This window comes from Miscanthus floridulus, chromosome 10 (genome assembly GCF_019320115.1).
Source record: "Miscanthus floridulus cultivar M001 chromosome 10, ASM1932011v1, whole genome shotgun sequence".
NCBI lineage: Eukaryota > Viridiplantae > Streptophyta > Magnoliopsida > Poales > Poaceae > Miscanthus > Miscanthus floridulus.
This window is the reverse complement of record NC_089589.1, coordinates 115065570-115083296: the sequence shown is the minus strand read 5'-3', so window position 1 is coordinate 115083296 and position 17727 is coordinate 115065570. Positions and strand designations below refer to the sequence as shown.

Here is a 17727-nt window from a genome sequence, read left to right as displayed (position 1 = left end):
ATCTATGTGGTATGTTGTTTTAAGAAAGTCACGGGCACATATGCTTTGACCATTGTCTTTCAAGACAGGTGCACGTATACAAAGGAAAACATAATAGAAGTTCATGAGTAAACGTATATGTGCATGCAAAGTTGGTATGCAAAGTCACACCTCTTAATTATTTTTTCTTGAAAATATTTGGTGTGTGTGTTTTTGTCTTGGAGCAAAATTGTGCAAGACACCATAATATTGTAGAAAAATAAGGAAATAATTGGAGCCCATGAACATGACAAGGCCAAGGGCATTAAATCAACTAGACCCTATCAGTAACAATTTTGAAGTACATAACAACAAAGTATAAAACTGGTCGCCAAAAAAAATTATGATGAACGTGAAGTTTAATTACCCACGAATATGTTAGAGCAAATTTTAAAGAGGGACACCAAACTTGCATCAAATTGGCTGCGCAACACGGTAGCTCACTTTTCTGCTAGGTAGCATTACCAAAGATGGGATCTTTGTTGATGGGCACCGCACCGACTATAATATGATTTAGAGTGGGGCTATCAAAACCCAAAAGTAACGTCCCAGATTAAAGTACTAAACGTCCAACGCCATCCTACTGTTCTGTAGAGAGAGAACCCACCTGGAGTGCCATTCTGACACCTAGCCTAGTCCAATGGATTGTAGATTTCATCTATGTGTAGAATGTGATAAAGTTCATGTTGTAAAATCTTAAAACTAAACAAATCCAGAACTTTATTACTGACACGACGGTTTACTTGGGGTAGCTCATAGCACTAGAACCAATGTAACCTTTACTCACATGTTATATAAAACTAGAACAGATATATTATCATATCTATTTGAGCACCCATAAAGCGAATTATTATAGAATCATGAAATACATTCCTTTGTAAATGAACAAGGAATAGTAAATGAAGCCATGAAGATTTTGTTGGTCTCGCTCTGATTATGTGTCAACAGAAGTTATTATTTTTAAATGTTTTTAGCCATATTGGATTTCCTTAGTCTAAAATTAATGTCTAGTCCCAGAGATTAAGGTTATTATCCGAATGTTCCCGAGATTCTTTTGGACGAGATTCAGATCATGTGTAGGGAAATCCGAAATATCTTTGATTCGAATCCATGGAATTAATATATGTGTACCTATGCGCTCACTATTCTAGTGAAAACGAATATGATGGAGTGTGTTGTATTGGAACTTCAAGGCTGGATGTTGTAGTTTTTCGCCTTAAAAATCAACGCAAGCCCCATCTTAGTCTTCTTTATCTTGAGTTTTTGCAGCACAGCCGAGCAAGGTTTATGTTAATGATCATGTTGTTTTTTTCTTGAATGGATCTATGCCTTTGAGCCCAAATGACTTTTGTTTCGAACAGCTAGGAGGTTGGCCATGATCCTCTTCATCTGTATATCGAAGGGCAGATTCATATCATAGATGGTGGAAGGAACAAAAGTGGCATCAAACTTATCATTCTCCTTACTATATGGAAATAATTTAAGCATGAGTTTAGTGAAAATTAGATGTACTTCTATTTGAATCAAGAGGTAGAGTTCAAAATATAGCCCCTCCGCTCCAGTTTATTACTTGCTCTAGCTTTACCCTAAGGTAATCTTACCAACCTTTGACATATTTCTTAGAAAAATTACCAAAAATCTTGAACATCAAGTTTGTTTCATTGAATTCTACATTGCGTATGTCTTGATAGTGCATTTTTCTTGTCAAAATTTATTTAAAACTTTTTCAAAGTTAGACAAGCTTGCTTTTACACAAAAATAAAGTGAATTGTAATCCAGAACAAAGGGAGTGTGTGGCAGTGGCCAAGATAGTAATAAGCATTCCAGTTTTGTATATTCTATGCGTGTGCATGCATTTTATACATACAGGGACTTCAATTAGTCACGGTCTAGCAGCATTTGTTCATTCGCTGCTTGATAGCTTCTCACATAACTACTGTATATACTTCAACCATGATGAGTACGATGCTACAACAAAGTCCGTTGATAAAGGCTTTGTGTAATATCCCGAATTTTTTAAAACAAAATTAATAAGTTGACCGAATGGACTAATGAGACGAGCAAATTTTGCCTATTTGAACCGGGAGTCATATGGGCGATCGGACACCGTGGTTGTGCAGATCTCGTCGAAACGAATTCATTTGAGTACTAACATGTTTCGCTTGGAGGTTGGATGAATTTAGGAGGAACCGTTAAATTTAGACCATTGAATCTGATTTAGGGTTTGGTTTCCTGACCGGTTAATAAGAAGAAAAAAAGGCCCCATTATGCCACCGGCTCTTCCTCACGCTGCTTTGTTCAGAGCCGCATCGTCCTGTTCCCGCCTCCACCTCTCGCCTAAGCTCTTCCTTTGTTCGCACTGCTCCTGTCTCTCTGTCTCGTTCAAGCTGCCAACGTTTGAGGAGGTCCCCTTGCCAGGTCGTCTTCCCTCGCTGGAAGTAGCACGCATCTTGCATGCATCCTCGCTTCTGTACCTCAGTTACTACTCTAGTTATTGTTTTCCCGTGAGTTGCTTTCATCTAATCTTGGTGCTCCTACGTGAATCTACTGGGAAGTAGCAAGGCTAGCTACTGCTGGCGCATAGATCCTGCGAGGCCACTGTCGTGAAGGCAAAGGGAAATAGCAGAAACAGAATTGGGGCAAGAAAGAGGAGGAAAGTAAAGGTTAGACTTATGGGGATCTATTTAGTTCCTTGCGAAATTAAGGTTTCTGTTGTGGCAGCTGTCTTAAGAAGGACGTAGAGGCAGCAGTTACGTACGTGTACAAGTCAATTTGTAACTGGTAGATCAATTTGGAGTAGGCTCTAATTAGGCAGATTGAATCGGCGAATTTCTGGGAATAATCTGTAAATTATCTCAACAGGTGAGTTAAACAAAAGTCACAGCTCTCGTTTTTGTCTTCCCAACGGTGCTGACTTCATTCAAATCGCCCAAAATAGTGCTGCTTTCTAGCTAGACATATTCTCTGCGCATCAATCTTTTATCTATTTTAGAGGTATTTAGAGTCAGAATTGGTCCTGGATTTCTAAACCAAATTATAGGAAATTTTCTGTAGATATCCGAGATGTATTTATTTGCTGCATTTGGATAATAGAATTGAGAGTTATGGTCTAAACAGCAAGGAACTCAAATTTTACTGGATCTTCTAAAAATATGAGAATCCACATATTAGGGTTCGACTGAGAGGTTTAATTGAGCTTTTTATAAAATAGCTTCATGATCGATGTGGATTAGTTCCTATGGTAGTTTGCTCCTCGGGTTTGGGAAGCGCCGTTGCCGAGGGTGGCACGCATGCCGGATTCTGGCCAAACTTAAGGCAAGTGCGTGACGAACCTATGTATGGGCTTATGCCTCTTGTTTGAGTTTTCAATTGATTCAATTGTTTCGTGTGCTATATGATTCAAGTTCCAAGTGTTCTTTTAAATTCAATTCCTGCTTCGGTGGATCCGGATGTGCAATTTGTTTTTTATATTCAAGTTCAAGCTTCATGATTTCTTTTACATTCAATTCTAGTGCTGGTTTATCCGGAGGTGCAATTTGGTTCTTCTGTTCAGGTTCCTGCGAATAAGTGCTGGCCCCACTTGCTTGGCTTTACTGGTAAATGCTAAGGATTCAAGTTCGTCCATTTCAGATGGAAACTACTATTTCCAGGATTCAAGTGTTGTCCGTATCAGACGAAAACTACTGTTCATGGATGTTCTGATTTTTCGTTTGCGGACAACGTTGACTTTCTTCTTTCGGTTCTAATTGTACTTGCCGAGTGTTTTTACTCACCCTTGTGTTTATTTGGTTTTTACGTACTAAATGACAGCAGCATGCATGGGAACCGGGAGTAGCACCTTCATGATACGAACACCTAGTTTACATATGCTTTGCTTAACTAGAGGTTGCTTATTGGTTGGTTTGGATGAGACGATGTTTGCTATTGGGATGGTTCCTTCGATACTATTGTTGGTGATTATATCGCCTTTGTAATGTGATTTACCTGTTTTAGATGCCAAGAATACTAGGGAAACTCGGCCAAAAATTTTAATGATTCGTAGACATAATAAAATTTAGATGTCGTTTGGTAGCCTCCGGTGGTGTTCCTATTCGGGGCGTTACACTTTGATTCACATGAGCAAGTCATAACATTACATACCCATCATGTTTATAAAGTGGAACAAATATGATGTGGCTAAGGCTTTGTCATGTGTAAAGGTGAAGTTGTCACGTATGTCATTCCTCATGTATCTAGAGAACTCCTATAGAAAAGGACACTTTTTATAGCACGTAGTGGACACTATCTTGCCAACACATACCATATAATCCAACAAAACTAATAACTAAGCGTCGAAGTTGACTAGGTGCCATATCATCTCTAGCTCATCCATTTTTTGGCGAAATCTGAGATCTGAACAGATATACATGAGCTCTCACTTGTATAAATAGGCCCCAAATCAATAGCTAATCCACCACCCATATCATTGATAGCAATCAAAAACTTCCCAAGTGAAACGCACTAGCAACATCTTAGCAACAATGGCTGCCAAGATATTTGCCCTCCTTGCACTCCTTGCTCTTTCGGTCAGCGCTACAACTGCGTTCATCATTCCGCAGTGCTCACCAGTTGCTGCTGCGGGCTATGAACACCCAGTTCTGCAGGCCTATAGGCTACAACAGGTGCTCGCGGCGAGCATCTTACAACAACCAATTGCCCAATTGCAACAGCAATCCTCGGCCCACCTACTAGTACAGACCATCGTAGCGCAACTGCAACAGCAGCAGTTCCTGCCAGCGCTCAGTCAACTAGCTGTGGCAAACCCTGCCGCCTACTTGCAGCTGCAACAGCTGCTTCCTACAAACCCACTGGCTGCGGCGAATGCCATTGAATACCTGCAACAACAACAGTTACAACAATTCCTGCCAGCACTCCGGCAACTGGCCGTGGCGAACCCTGCCGCCTACTTGCAACAGCAACAGCTGCTTCCATTCAACCAACTAGCTGTGGCGAACGCCGCTGCATACCTGCAACAGCAGCAGCCGCTTCCGATTACCCAGTCGGCTGTTGCAACCGCCGCTGCCTACCACCAGCAACAGCAGCTGCTCCCAGTTAACCCATTGGCACTGGCTAACCTGTTGGCTGCTGCCATCCTGCAGCAGCAACAATTGCTGCCATTCAACCAGATGTCTTTGATTAACCCTGCCTTGTCGTGGCAGCAACCCAACGTTGGAGGTGCCATCTTCTAGAACACAAATGAGTTGTACTTGATAACAATGTTCTTGTGTCGGCGTGTGCAACTTCCCAGAAATAATCAGTACATTGATTGAGATTTATCTGAGTCTATTCCTTATTTTTTTTCTCTGTATAATCAATTGAAAAATATCAAATCATAACTCCAGCCACGTGCTTGATTAATACGTAGACAATACCACATTACATCATCAATATCAAGATGTGCCAGCCTGACCTCTTGAATGTTCTCATTTGGCTGTGTGCATGGGTGTTTTGTAAAATAGATATGACTGTACGTGCGTGTAGTTGAGTACTTGCATCTATATGGTATGTTGTTTTAAGAAAGTCACGGGCACATATGCTTTGACCATTGTCTTTCAAGACAGGTGCACGTATACAAAGGAAAACATAATAGAAGTTCATGAGTAAACGTATGTGTGCATGCAAAGTTGGTATGCAAAGTCACACCTCTTAATTATTTTTTCTTGTAAATATTTGGTGTGTGTGTTTTTGTCTTGGAGCAAAATTGTGCAAGACACCATAATATTGTAGAAAAATAAGGAAATAATTGGAGCCCATGAACATGACAAGGCCAAGGGCATTAAATCAACTAGACCCTATCAGTAACAATTTTGAAGTACATAACAACAAAGTATAAAACTGGTCGCCAAAAAAAATTATGATGAACGTGAAGTTTAATTACCCACAAATATGTTAGAGCAAATTTTAAAGAGGGACACCAAACTTGCGTCAAATTGGCTACGCAACACGGTAGCTCACTTTTCTGCTAGGTAGCATTAACAAAGATGGGATCTTTGTTGATGGGCACCGCACCGACTATAATATGATTTAGAGTGGGGCTATCAAAACCCAAAAGTAACGTTCCCATATTAAAGTAATAAACGTCCACCGCCATCCTACTGTTCTGTAGAGAGAGAACCCACCTGGAGTGCCATTCTGACACCTAGCCTAGTCCAATGGATTGTAGTTTTCATCTATGTGTAGAATGTGAAAAAGTTCATGTTCTAAAATCATAAATCTAAACAAATCCAGAAGTTTATTTCTGACACGACGGTTTACTTGGGGTAGCTCATAGCACTGGAACCAATGTAACCATAACTCACATATTATATAAAACTAGAACAGATATATTATCATATCTATTTGAGCACCCATAAAGCGAATTATTATAGAATCATGAAATACATTCCTTTGTAAATGAACAAGGAATAGTAAATGAAGCCATGAAGATTTTGTTGGTCTCGCTCTGATTATGTGTCAACAGAAGTTATTATTTTTAAATGTTTTTAGCCATATTGGATTTCCTTAGCCTAAAATTAATGTCCAGTCCTAGAGATTAAGGTTATTATCCGAATGTTCTAGAGATTCTTTTGGACAAGATTCAGGTCGAGTGTAGGGAAATCCGAAATATCTTTGATTCGAATCCATGGAATTAATATATGTGTACCTATGTGCTCAATATTCTAGTGAAAATGAATATGATGGAGTGTGTTGTCATGGAACTTCAAGTCCGGATGTTGTAGTTTTTCGCCTAAAAATCAACGCAAGCCCCATCTTAGTCTTCTTTACGTTGAGTTTTTGTAGCACAGCAGAGCAAAGTTTATGTTAATGGTCATTTTGTTTTTTTTCTTGAATGGATCTATGCCTTTGAGCCCAAACGACTTTTGTTTCGAACAGCTAGGAGGTTGGCCATGATCCTCTTCATCTGTATATTGAAGGGCAGATTCATATCATAGATGGTGGAAGGAACAAAAGTGGCATCAAACTTATCATTCTCCTTACTATATGGAAATAATTTAAGCATGAGTTTAGTGAAAATTAGATGTACTTCTATTTCAATCAAGAGGTAGAGTTCAACATATAGCCCCTCCGCTCCGGTTTATTACTTGCTCTAGCTTTTCCCTAAGGTAATCTTACCTAACTTTGACATATTTCTTAGAAAAATTACCAAAAATCTTGAACATCAAGTTTGTTTCATTGAATTCTTCATTGCCTATGTCTTGATGGTGTATTTTTGTTGTCAAAATTTATTTAAAACTTTTTCAAAGTTAGACAAGCATGCTTTTACAAAAAGATAAAGTGAATTGTGATCCAGAACAAAGGGAGTGTGTGGCAGTGGCCAAGATAGTAATAAGCATGCCAATTTTTTATATTCTACTATATATATGCCCATGCGTTGCATGGAGGCCACGAATTTTTGCCCACACAGCTGTTAAATATTTTTTATTATAGGAACCCTAAATTATTTCTAAATCTGAGGCCTTTTTCACTTCTCTAATTAACCCTTAGCCCCAACACATTAATCCTCTATAAGACGTTAGACAACAGCATCGCCAGGCAGAGTAGTGGTCGTAGCATATAGACACACGGCAAAATCATAGTGCACGCAAAAATTCTTCTCTAATTATAATTCCCTGGGACACCAAGCATGCTTGTTTAGCTGACATATTCATCTTCATGCATGTATAACTTTGATGTAAAATCAACTTTTGGTAATGAAAGAGTAGAGCAGAGCACGGGCACCACTGGGTCGGTGTTCACCGTTGCGCGCATGCGTGCGCGAATGTGGTGTGTAAGGACTTGCGCAACGTGCCTGGCCAGACTCTCGACGTCTTGGTCACAGGAGCTCCTAGCGGAATGGCACCCTGTGGGAGGTCACCGGTGCTACCAGTGGCATGGCACCTGGCGGCGGTGCAAAGGATGAACCATCTCGACTGGTGTTCTTCGCGGTGCTTGTGGCCCTGTGTAGCGATGGAGCGCGCAACACCCGTGTGCCTCGCCAGGCACAACAAACGGCCCATGGCCACTACTGTAGGAAATGGAGTCATGTAGGAACGGAGAGAAGAGTCGAGCGGGAAGAGTATTTGCGCTGACGATACACCTAGGTATCTTTTAGGTGTAGAGATGCATGTGCATGCATTTTAGACATACGGGGACTTCAATTAGCCATGATCTGTAGCATTTGTTCACTCGCTGCTTGATAACTTCTCACATAACTATTGTGTATATTTCAACCTTGAGTACAATGCTACAACAATTTCTGTTGATAAAGGCTTTGATTCACATGAGGAAGTCATAACTTCACATACTCATCATGTCTATAAAGTGGAACAAATATGATGTGGCTAAGGCTTTGTAATGTGTAAAGGTGAAGTTATCATGTATGGCATTCATCATGTATCTGGAGAACTCCTACAGAAAAGGGCACTTTTTTATAGCATGTAGTGGACACTATCTTGCCAACACATACCACATAATCCAACAAAACTGATAATTAAGCGTGGAAGTTAACTAGGTGCCATGTCATCTCTAGCTCATCTGTTTTTTTTTTTGCAAAATCCGAGATTTGAACAGATATACATGAGCTCTCACTTGTATAAATAGGCCCCAAATCAATAGCTAATCCACCACCCATATCATTGACAGCAATCAAAAACTTGCCAAGTGAAACGCACCTGCAACATCTTAGCAACAGTGGCTGCTAAGATATTTGCCCTCCTTGCACTCCTTGCTCTTTTGGTGAGTGCTACAACTGTGTTCATCATTCTGCAGTGCTCACCAGTTACTGCTACGGGGTACGAACACCCAGTTCTACGGGCCTATAGGCTACAACAGGTGCTCGCGGCGAGCATCTTACAACAACCAATTGCCCAATTGCAACAGCAATCCTCGGCTCACCTACTAGTACAGACCATCGTAGCGCAACTGCAACAGCAGCAGTTCCTGCCAGTGCTCAGTCAACTAGCTGTGGCAAACCCTGCCATCTACTTGCAGCTGCAATAGCTGCTTCCTACAAACCCACTGGCTGCGGCGAATGCCGTTGAATACCTGCAACAACAACAGTTCCTGCCAGCGCTCAGGCAACTAGCTGTGGTGAACCCTGCCGCCTATTTGCAACAGCAACAGCAATTGCTGCCATTCAACCAAATGTCTTTGATGAACCCTGCCTTGTCATGGGAGCAACCCATCGTTAGAGGTGCCATCTTCTAGAATACAAATGAGTTGTAGTTGATAACAATGTTCTTGTGTCGGCGTGTGCAACTTCCCAGAAATAATCAATACATTGATTGAGATTTATCTGAGTCTATTCCTCAATTTTTTCTCTGTATAATCAATTGAAAAATATCAAATCATAAGTACAGCCACATGCTTGATTAATACGTAGACAATACCACATTACATCATCAATATCAAGATGTGCCAGCCTGACCTCTTGAATGTTCTCATTTGGCTGTGTGCGTGGGTGTTCGTAAGATAGATTCGATTGTACGTGCATGTAGTTGAGTATTTGCATCTATGGTATGTTGTTTTAGGAAAGTCATGGGCACATATCCATTTGAGCATCCATAAATCAAATTATTATAGAATCATGAAATACATTCCTTTGTAAATGAACAACGAATAGTAAATGAAGGCATAAGATGTTGTTGGCCTCGCTCTGATTATGTGTCAACAGAAGTTATTGCTTTTAAATGTTTTTAGCCATATTTGATTTCCTTAGCCTAAAATTAATGTCCAATCCTAGAGATTAAGGATATTATCAAAATGTTCCCGAGATTCTTTTGGACGAGATTTAGGTCGTGTGTAGGGAAATCTGAAATATTTTTGAGTCGAATCCACGGAATTAAATATGTGTACCTATGTGCTCACTATTCTAGTGAAAACGAATATGATGGAGTGTGTTGTTGTGGAACATGAAGTTTAATATCCCATGAATATGTTAGAGCAAATTTTAAAGAGGGACACCAAACTTGCGTCAAATTGGCTGCTCAACGCGGTAGCTCACTTTTCTGCTAGGTAGCATTACCAAAGATGGGATCTTTGCTGATGGGCACTGTCCCGGGGTCGGAACCGCGGCAAGCATTGTTATTTGAGTCGGTGTCAGAGTAGTCTCTCTGGTGGGTCGGGTGGACTCAACAACACAAGAATCATAGAGAGGACGCAATGGTTTATCTTGGTTCGGGCCAATCGATGCTCTACGTCCAGCAACAGATGATCCTTATACTCAAGAGAACCCAAAATCAAGGGGTTACAACAGAGTGTACTGGAGGTAGAGAGAGATTTGGTAAGGGGTTAGCTCGGTGCTAATCCTGAGATTTGGTAAGGGGTTTGACCTTATCCCTTATATACCAAGATAGGTCAGGAACATGGCGGTTTAGGGGGGATGAGCCTATGGTCTACATGCGCTGGAGTCCAGGAGGATCTTGTAGCAGTGCTCTATGGACCATGGCGATATCGTGGAGCCAAAGAAGCCCTGAGCATTGTCTGACTGGCCTGTTCTGATACACTGAATGTCAGGCTATGTAGGCAGGGACCGGCCTCCCCCAGGCACACCTTATAGAGTCTTCTTGGTGGTGAGGGAGGTTGGCTTGATAGGCTGACGTGTGGGCCTAGAAGCCCCCAAGCACCTGGAGGCCGAGGAGAGCTTGTCCTCTTGTGTCACGCCCCGTGCGTGACCCTATCGGGGGAGCGGCCGGTAGGGCCATGCCTAGAGTGCTGAGTCGTGAGGCCCCCCCGAGACTCGATGGCTCGGGGCACATCTTCTAGTGCCCAGGCCTTGGCTAGCGTCGTAGGCCAGGCAGGAGCCAAGGGCCGGGCTGAGGTTTCCCATCGATCGAGAGCCTAAGGCTCGGATGAACCCCCGAGCTCTGAGCAGACATGGCGGCATGCTTAGGCTTGGCTAGGTTTCTGGGTCTAAGGGTGCATGTGAGCATACCCGGTGGGTATAGCCCCTGAGCCCTGGGCGACTCTAGAGGGGTCGGCCGGGGGGTCTCCTTAGTCGGGAAACATTGATCCTGCGGTTTAACATACCCATATGTTAGGATCTCGTCTGTAGCCCCAGAGCCCTTCGTGTCCTCACTTGGACTAGTTCATGATGGCGACGAAGGATTGAAATTGATCTTCTAGTGACCGAGCTTGCCATGGCAGGGACGGCTTCTGCTGATGAGAGTACGATGCCCTGCGTGGGGCTCTCTCCCCAAGTGTGAAGGGGGTGCTTGGCTATCGTGGTTGAGCGGTTGTGGTGCTAACCCCTTCTCTGGTCCTATGTCATGTAGGTTCGTGGCCCGAATGAGGGTTCGAAGAACTTGTCTGGGAGTTACCGACTTTGGGCCCGGGGGCACCCTTCCTTTTGGTCGGAGCCTGCCGTGCGTTAGGTGATCAAGAGCATCTGGGCTCTGGCTTGGGGCCACCTGATCACCCGGCATGCCACTCCCTTCTAGGGGCTTCGGTAGCAGGCCCCAATGCTCTTGGGCTAGCCTTCTTAGGCCAACCTTCTGCGGCCATAGGTCAGCGCACGGGGAGCGCACTGAGCTTGGGTAGGGGACCCACGCTGGGCCCACTACTCAGCGGCTCCCTACCCAACTCTAGGGAGTTGGTTGGTTTTGGGGTCCACCTTACATTGATACAGAAGAGAAAGAATCCCTCGCTAGGACTCTGCTAAGTGGTAACACGATGTATAGAGTCTGACACATGCCCTCTCTTCGTTTTCTAGTAAATTTGACTTTTGGAATGCCCAAGCGCCCGTCGATCGGGGGGTCAGGTTACTTCGTCTGGGGAGCCGGCGCAGCCCCCGAGGCCATCATGGTGCCTCCTTGTTAGAGGCCATGGTGGCTCCTAGCATGTCACTTCCGCTGACGCTCTAGGCAGGCGGTTGATGGCGCTTGTACTGCTACACCCAGCGAAGGAGAAACCATGGCACTTGGTGCACGCGGATCTAGGACATTGATGGCTGTCGGTGGGCCCGAGGGATTCGGATCCCCTCAAGTCTTGTGAGGGGGCACGGGCGAAGTGGGTGGTGGGCTTAGGTTGGCTTCGAGGGGTCGGGCCAATAGGGAGGCGGCGGCTTGTCTTCCCCTTTGGTCTGGCAACAGCCGATGCATCACACGATCACGTGTGGGATCATGGGAACGTGGCGGCCATCGCCCGTGAACTACTAAAGCGAAGTCAAGGAGGTGGGGAGGGGTAGTTACCTTCTTATTCCTAGCGAGACCTTTCCCTTTCCAAGAAACCGTCGCTTCGCCCTGCTCTTGTGCGTTCGCTCGCTGCCGCTGCTTCTCCCTTCGTCCCCATGGTGGAATGGGGGCCGTCGGAGGTCACTGAGGTGGACATCAGGAAGATGGAGGAGGATGAGCTGGCGTTGGAGGAGGTCCTGGTGGTCGGTTGGCGTTCCCCCACCATCGAAGAGTTAGCGTTGGTGCCTGGGGATCAGGAGGTCATCTCGTTCGCTGACTTCCACCGTCTGGGGCTTGACCTCCCCCTGCACCGCTTCACGCGCGGCCTCCTATACTTCTACAACCTCCATTTCCATGACCTAACATCGGAGGGGATCCTCCACAATGCCACCTTCATCACGCTATGTGAGGCTTTCCTAGGGATCGAGCCCCACTTTGTGTTATGGAGGTGTCTATTCTGGGTGGTCCTGTCGTTTCTCGGCAGTGCCTTTCCGGTGATGGGGTGCCCGGATCCAGGTGCGTCTGCATGTTGCTGGCCGTTACCTTGCCCTCGCTCGCCCGCTGGGCTCCAATGGTGAGATGTAGTGGAGGAGGTGCTAGTTCTACCTCCCCAACATGGTCCCGGTGCTCCCTCCCTTCTAGGAGGAGAGGCTGGGTGGTTGTTCCCCTTGGCGGAGGAGACCACAGAGGTTCCTACTCTCATTGGGGCCATTGAGGCCCTAAAGGTGCAGGGGCTGACTGGGCCGATGGTCATGCGCATGTTCATCAATCGCCAGATCCTCCCATTAATGGAGAGGGCGCATCCGCTATGGCAGCACCAAGGGATCACCAACCCGATGATGGAGTTCCCTTATCCCATCTTGGAGAAGCTGCTTAGGGTGTTGATGATTGGGGTCGTCGATGTGGACTACCCGGGGGAGGGCGTAGGCCCTGCCCCTTTCAGCGCCAAGCACCCTCCTCCCGCGGGCAATTCGCTGACCGGGATGATCTCGGAGCCCCCATCCTCCTTCTGTGGTAGAGTGGGTGTGGATGACCGCGCCCCCAAAGAGGGACACCAAACTTGCGTCAAATTGGCTGGTCAACACGGTAGCTCACTTTTCTGCTAGGTAGCATTACCAAAGATGGGATCTTTGCTGATGGGCACCGCACCAACTATAATATGATTTAGAGTGGGGCTATCAAAACCCAAAAGTAACATCCCCAGATTAAAGTACTAAACGTCCACCGCCATCCTACTGTTCTGTAGAGAGAGAACCCACCTAGAGTGCCATTCTGACACCTAGCCTAGTCCAATGGATTGTAGTTTTCATCTATGTGTAGAATGTGAAAAAGTTCATGTTCTAAAATCTTAAAACTAAACAAATCCAGAAGTTTATTTCTGACACGACGGTTTACTTGGGGTAGCTCATAGCACTAGAACCAATGTAACCTTAACTCACATGTTATATAAAACTAGAACAGATATATTATCATATCTATTTGAGCACCCATAAAGCAAATTATTATAGAATCATGAAATACATTCCTTTGTAAATGAACAAGGAATAGTAAATGAAGCCATGAAGATTTTGTTGGTCTCGCTCTGATTATGTGTCAACAGAAGTTATTATTTTTAAATGTTCTTAGCCATATTGGATTTCCTAAGCCAAAAATTAATGTCCAATCCTAGAGATTAAGGTTATTATCCGAATGTTCCCGAGATTCTTTTGGACAAGATTCAGGCCGTGTGTAGGGAAATCCGAAATATCTTTGATTCGAATCCACGGAATTAATATATGTGTACCTATGTGCTCACTATTCTAGTGAAAACGAATATGATGGAGTGTGTTGTCATGGAACTTCAAGTCTGGATGTTGTAGTTTTTCGCCTAAAAAATCAACGCAAGCCCCATCTTAGTCTTCTTTATCTTGAGTTTTTGCAGCATAGCTGAGCAAGGTTTATGTTAATGATCATGTTGTTTTTTTCTTGAATGGATCTATGCCTTTGAGCCCAAATGACTTTTGTTTCGAACAGCTAGGAGGTTGGCCATGATCCTCTTCATCTGTATATTGAAGGGCAGATTCATATCATAGATGGTGGAAGGAACAAAAGTGGCATCAAACTTATCATTCTCCTTACTATATGGAAATAATTTAAGCATGAGTTTAGTGAAAATTAGATGTACTTCTATTTGAATCAAGACGTAGAGTTCAAAATATAGCCCCTCCGCTCCAGTTTATTACTTGCTCTAGCTTTACCGCCCTAAGGTAATCTTACCTAACTTTGACATATTTCTTAGAAAAATTACCAAAAATCTTGAACAACAAGTTTGTTTCATTGAATTCTTCGTTGCGTATGTCTTGATAGTGCATTTTTGTTGTCAAAATTTATTTAAAACTTTTTCAAAGTTAGACAAGCTTGCTTTTACACAAAAATAAAGTGAATTGTAATCCAGAACAAAGGGTGTGTGTGGCAGTGGCCAAGATAGTAATAAGCATTCTAGTTTTGTATATTCTATGCGTGTGCATGCATTTTATACATACTGGGACTTCAATTAGTCACGGTCTAGCAGCATTTGTTCATTCGCTGCTTGATAGCTTCTCACGTAACTACTGTATATACTTCAACCATGATGAGTACGATGCTACAACAAAGTCCGTTGATAAAGGCTTTGTGTATTATCCCGAATTTTTTTAAAACAAAATTAATAAGTCGACCGAACGGACTAATGAGACGAGCAAATTTTGAATATTTGAACTGGGAGTCATATGGGCGATCGGACACTGTGGTTGTGCAGATCTCGTCAAAACGAATTCATTTGAGTTCTAATATGTTTCGCTTGGAGGTTGGATGAATTTAGGAGGAACCGTTAAATTTAGACCATTTCTGGGAATAATCTGTAAATTATCTCAACAGGTGAGTTAAACAAAAGTCACAGCTCTCGTTTTTATCTTCCCAACGGTGCTGACTTCATTCAAATCGCCCAAAACAGTGCTGCTTTCTAGCTAGACATATTCTCTGCGCATAAATCTTTTATCTATTTTAGAGGTATTTAGAGTCAGAATTGGTCCTGGATTTCCAGACCAAATTATAGGAAATTTTCTGTAGATATCCGAGATGTATTTATTTGCTGCATTTGGATAATAGAATTGAGAGTTATGGTCTAAACAGCAAGGAACTCAAATTTTACTGGATCTTCTAAAAATATGAGAATCCACATATTAGGGTTCGACTGAGAGGTTTAATTGAGCTTTTTATAAAATAGCTTCATGATCGATGTGGATTAGTTCCTATGGTAGTTTGCTCCTCGGGTTTGGGAAGCGCCGTTGCCGAGGGTGGCACGCATGCCGGATTCTCGCCAAACTTAAGGCAAGTGCGTGACGAACCTATGTATGGGCTTATGCCTCTTGTTTGAGTTTTCAATTGATTCAATTGTTTCGTGTGCTATATGATTCAAGTTCCAAGTGTTCTTTTAAATTCAATTCCTGCTTCGGTGGATCCGGATGTGCAATTTGTTTTTTATATTCAAGTTCAAGCTTCATGATTTCTTTTACATTCAATTCTAGTGCTGGTTTATCCGGAGGTGCAATTTGGTTCTTCTGTTCAGGTTCCTGCGAATAAGTGCTAGCCCCACTTGCTTGGCTTTACCGGTAAATGCTAAGGATGCAAGTTCGTCCATTTCAGATGGAAACTACTATTTCCAGGATTCAAGTGTTGTCCGTATCAGACGAAAACTACTGTTCATGGATGTTCTGATTTTTCGTTCACGGACAACGTTGACTTTCTTCTTTCGGTTCTAATTGTACTTGCTGAGTGTTTTTACTCACCCTTGTGTTTATTTGGTTTTTACGTACTAAATGACAGCAGCATGCATGGGAACCGGGAGTAGCACCTTCATGATACGAACACCTAGTTTACATATGCTTTGCTTAACTAGAGGTTGCTTAATGGTTGGTTTGGATGAGACGATGTTTGCTATTGGGATGGTTCCTTCGATACTATTGTTGGTGATTATATCGCCTTTGTAATGTGATTTACCTGTTTTAGATGCCAAGAATACTAGGGAAACTCTGCCAAAAATTTTAATGATTCGTAGACATAATAAAATTTAGATGTTGTTTGGTAGCCTCCGGTGGTGTTCCTATCCGGGGCGTTACACTTTGATTCACATGAGCAAGTCATAACATTACATACCCATCATGTTTATAAAGTGGAACAAATATGATGTGGCGAAGGCTTTGTCATGTGTAAAGGTGAAGTTGTCACGTATGTCATTCCTCATGTATCTAGAGAACTCCTATAGAAAAGGACACTTTTTATAGCACGTAGTGGACACTATCTTGCCAACACATACCATATAATCCAACAAAACTGATAACTAAGCGTCGAAGTTGACTAGGTGCCATATCATCTCTAGCTCATCCATTTTTTGGCGAAATCCGAGATCTGAACAGATATACATGAGCTCTCACTTGTATAAATAGGCCCCAAATCAATAGCTAATCCACCACCCATATCATTGATAGCAATCAAAAACTTCCCAAGTGAAACGCACTAGCAACATCTTAGCAACAATGGCTGCCAAGATATTTGCCCTCCTTGCACTCCTTGCTCTTTCGGTCAGCGCTACAACTGCGTTCATCATTCCGCAGTGCTCACCAGTTGCTGCTGCGGGCTATGAACACCCAGTTCTGCGGGCCTATAGGCTACAACAGGTGCTCGCGGCGAGCATCTTACAACAACCAATTGCCCAATTGCAACAGCAATCCTCGGCTCACCTACTAGTACAGACCATCGTAGCGCAACTGCAACAGCAGCAGTTCTGCCAACGCTCAGTCAACTAGCTGTGGCAAACCCTGCCGCCTACATGCAGCTGCAACAGCTGCTTCCTACAAACCCACTGGCTGCGGTGAATGCCATTGAATACCTGCAACAACAACAGTTACAACAATTCCTGCCAGCGCTCCGGCAACTGGCCGTGGCGAACCCTGCCGCCTACTTGCAACAGCAACAGCTGCTTCCATTCAACCAACTAGCTGTGGCGAACGCCGCTGCATACCTGCAACAGCAGCAGCCGCTTCCGATTACCCAGTCGGCTGTTGCAACCGCCGCTGCCTACCACCAGCAACAGCAGCTGCTCCCAGTTAACCCATTGGCACTAGCTAACCCGTTGGCTGCTGCCTTCCTGCAGCAGCAACAATTGCTGCCATTCAACCAGATGTCTTTGATTAACCCTGCCTTGTCGTGGCAGCAACCCAACGTTGGAGGTGCCATCTTCTAGAACACAAATGAGTTGTACTTGATAACAATGTTCTTGTGTCGGCGTGTGCAACTTCCCAGAAATAATCAATACATTGATTGAGATTTATCTGAGTCTATTCCTTATTTTTTTCTCTGTATAATCAATTGAAAAATATCAAATCATAACTCCAGCCACGTGCTTGATTAATACGTAGATAATACCACATTACATCATCAATATCAAGATGTGCCAGCCTGACCTCTTGAATGTTCTCATTTGGCTGTGTGCGTGGGTGTTTTG

The 17727-nt window shown here is 43.5% G+C and overlaps 1 protein-coding gene and 1 pseudogene across 1 annotated transcript; both read left to right on the top strand.

Annotated features, from left to right (window-relative positions):
- The first annotated feature begins 4538 nt into the window (after positions 1-4538).
- Positions 4539-5246, top strand: LOC136485404 (kafirin PSKR2-like). The gene has a single exon (XM_066482296.1). It carries the CDS (start codon positions 4539-4541, stop codon positions 5244-5246), a length of 708 nt encoding a protein of 235 aa, XP_066338393.1.
- Positions 5247-16759: 11513 nt separating this feature from the next.
- LOC136485403 (kafirin PSKR2-like) lies at positions 16760-17466 on the top strand (annotated as a pseudogene).
- The last annotated feature ends 261 nt before the right edge of the window (positions 17467-17727 follow it).

Coding starts and splice junctions, on each gene's coding strand:
- LOC136485404 (XM_066482296.1), top strand. CDS start 4,539: ATGGCTGCCAAGATATTTGCCCTCCTTGCACTCCTTGCTCTTTCGGTC.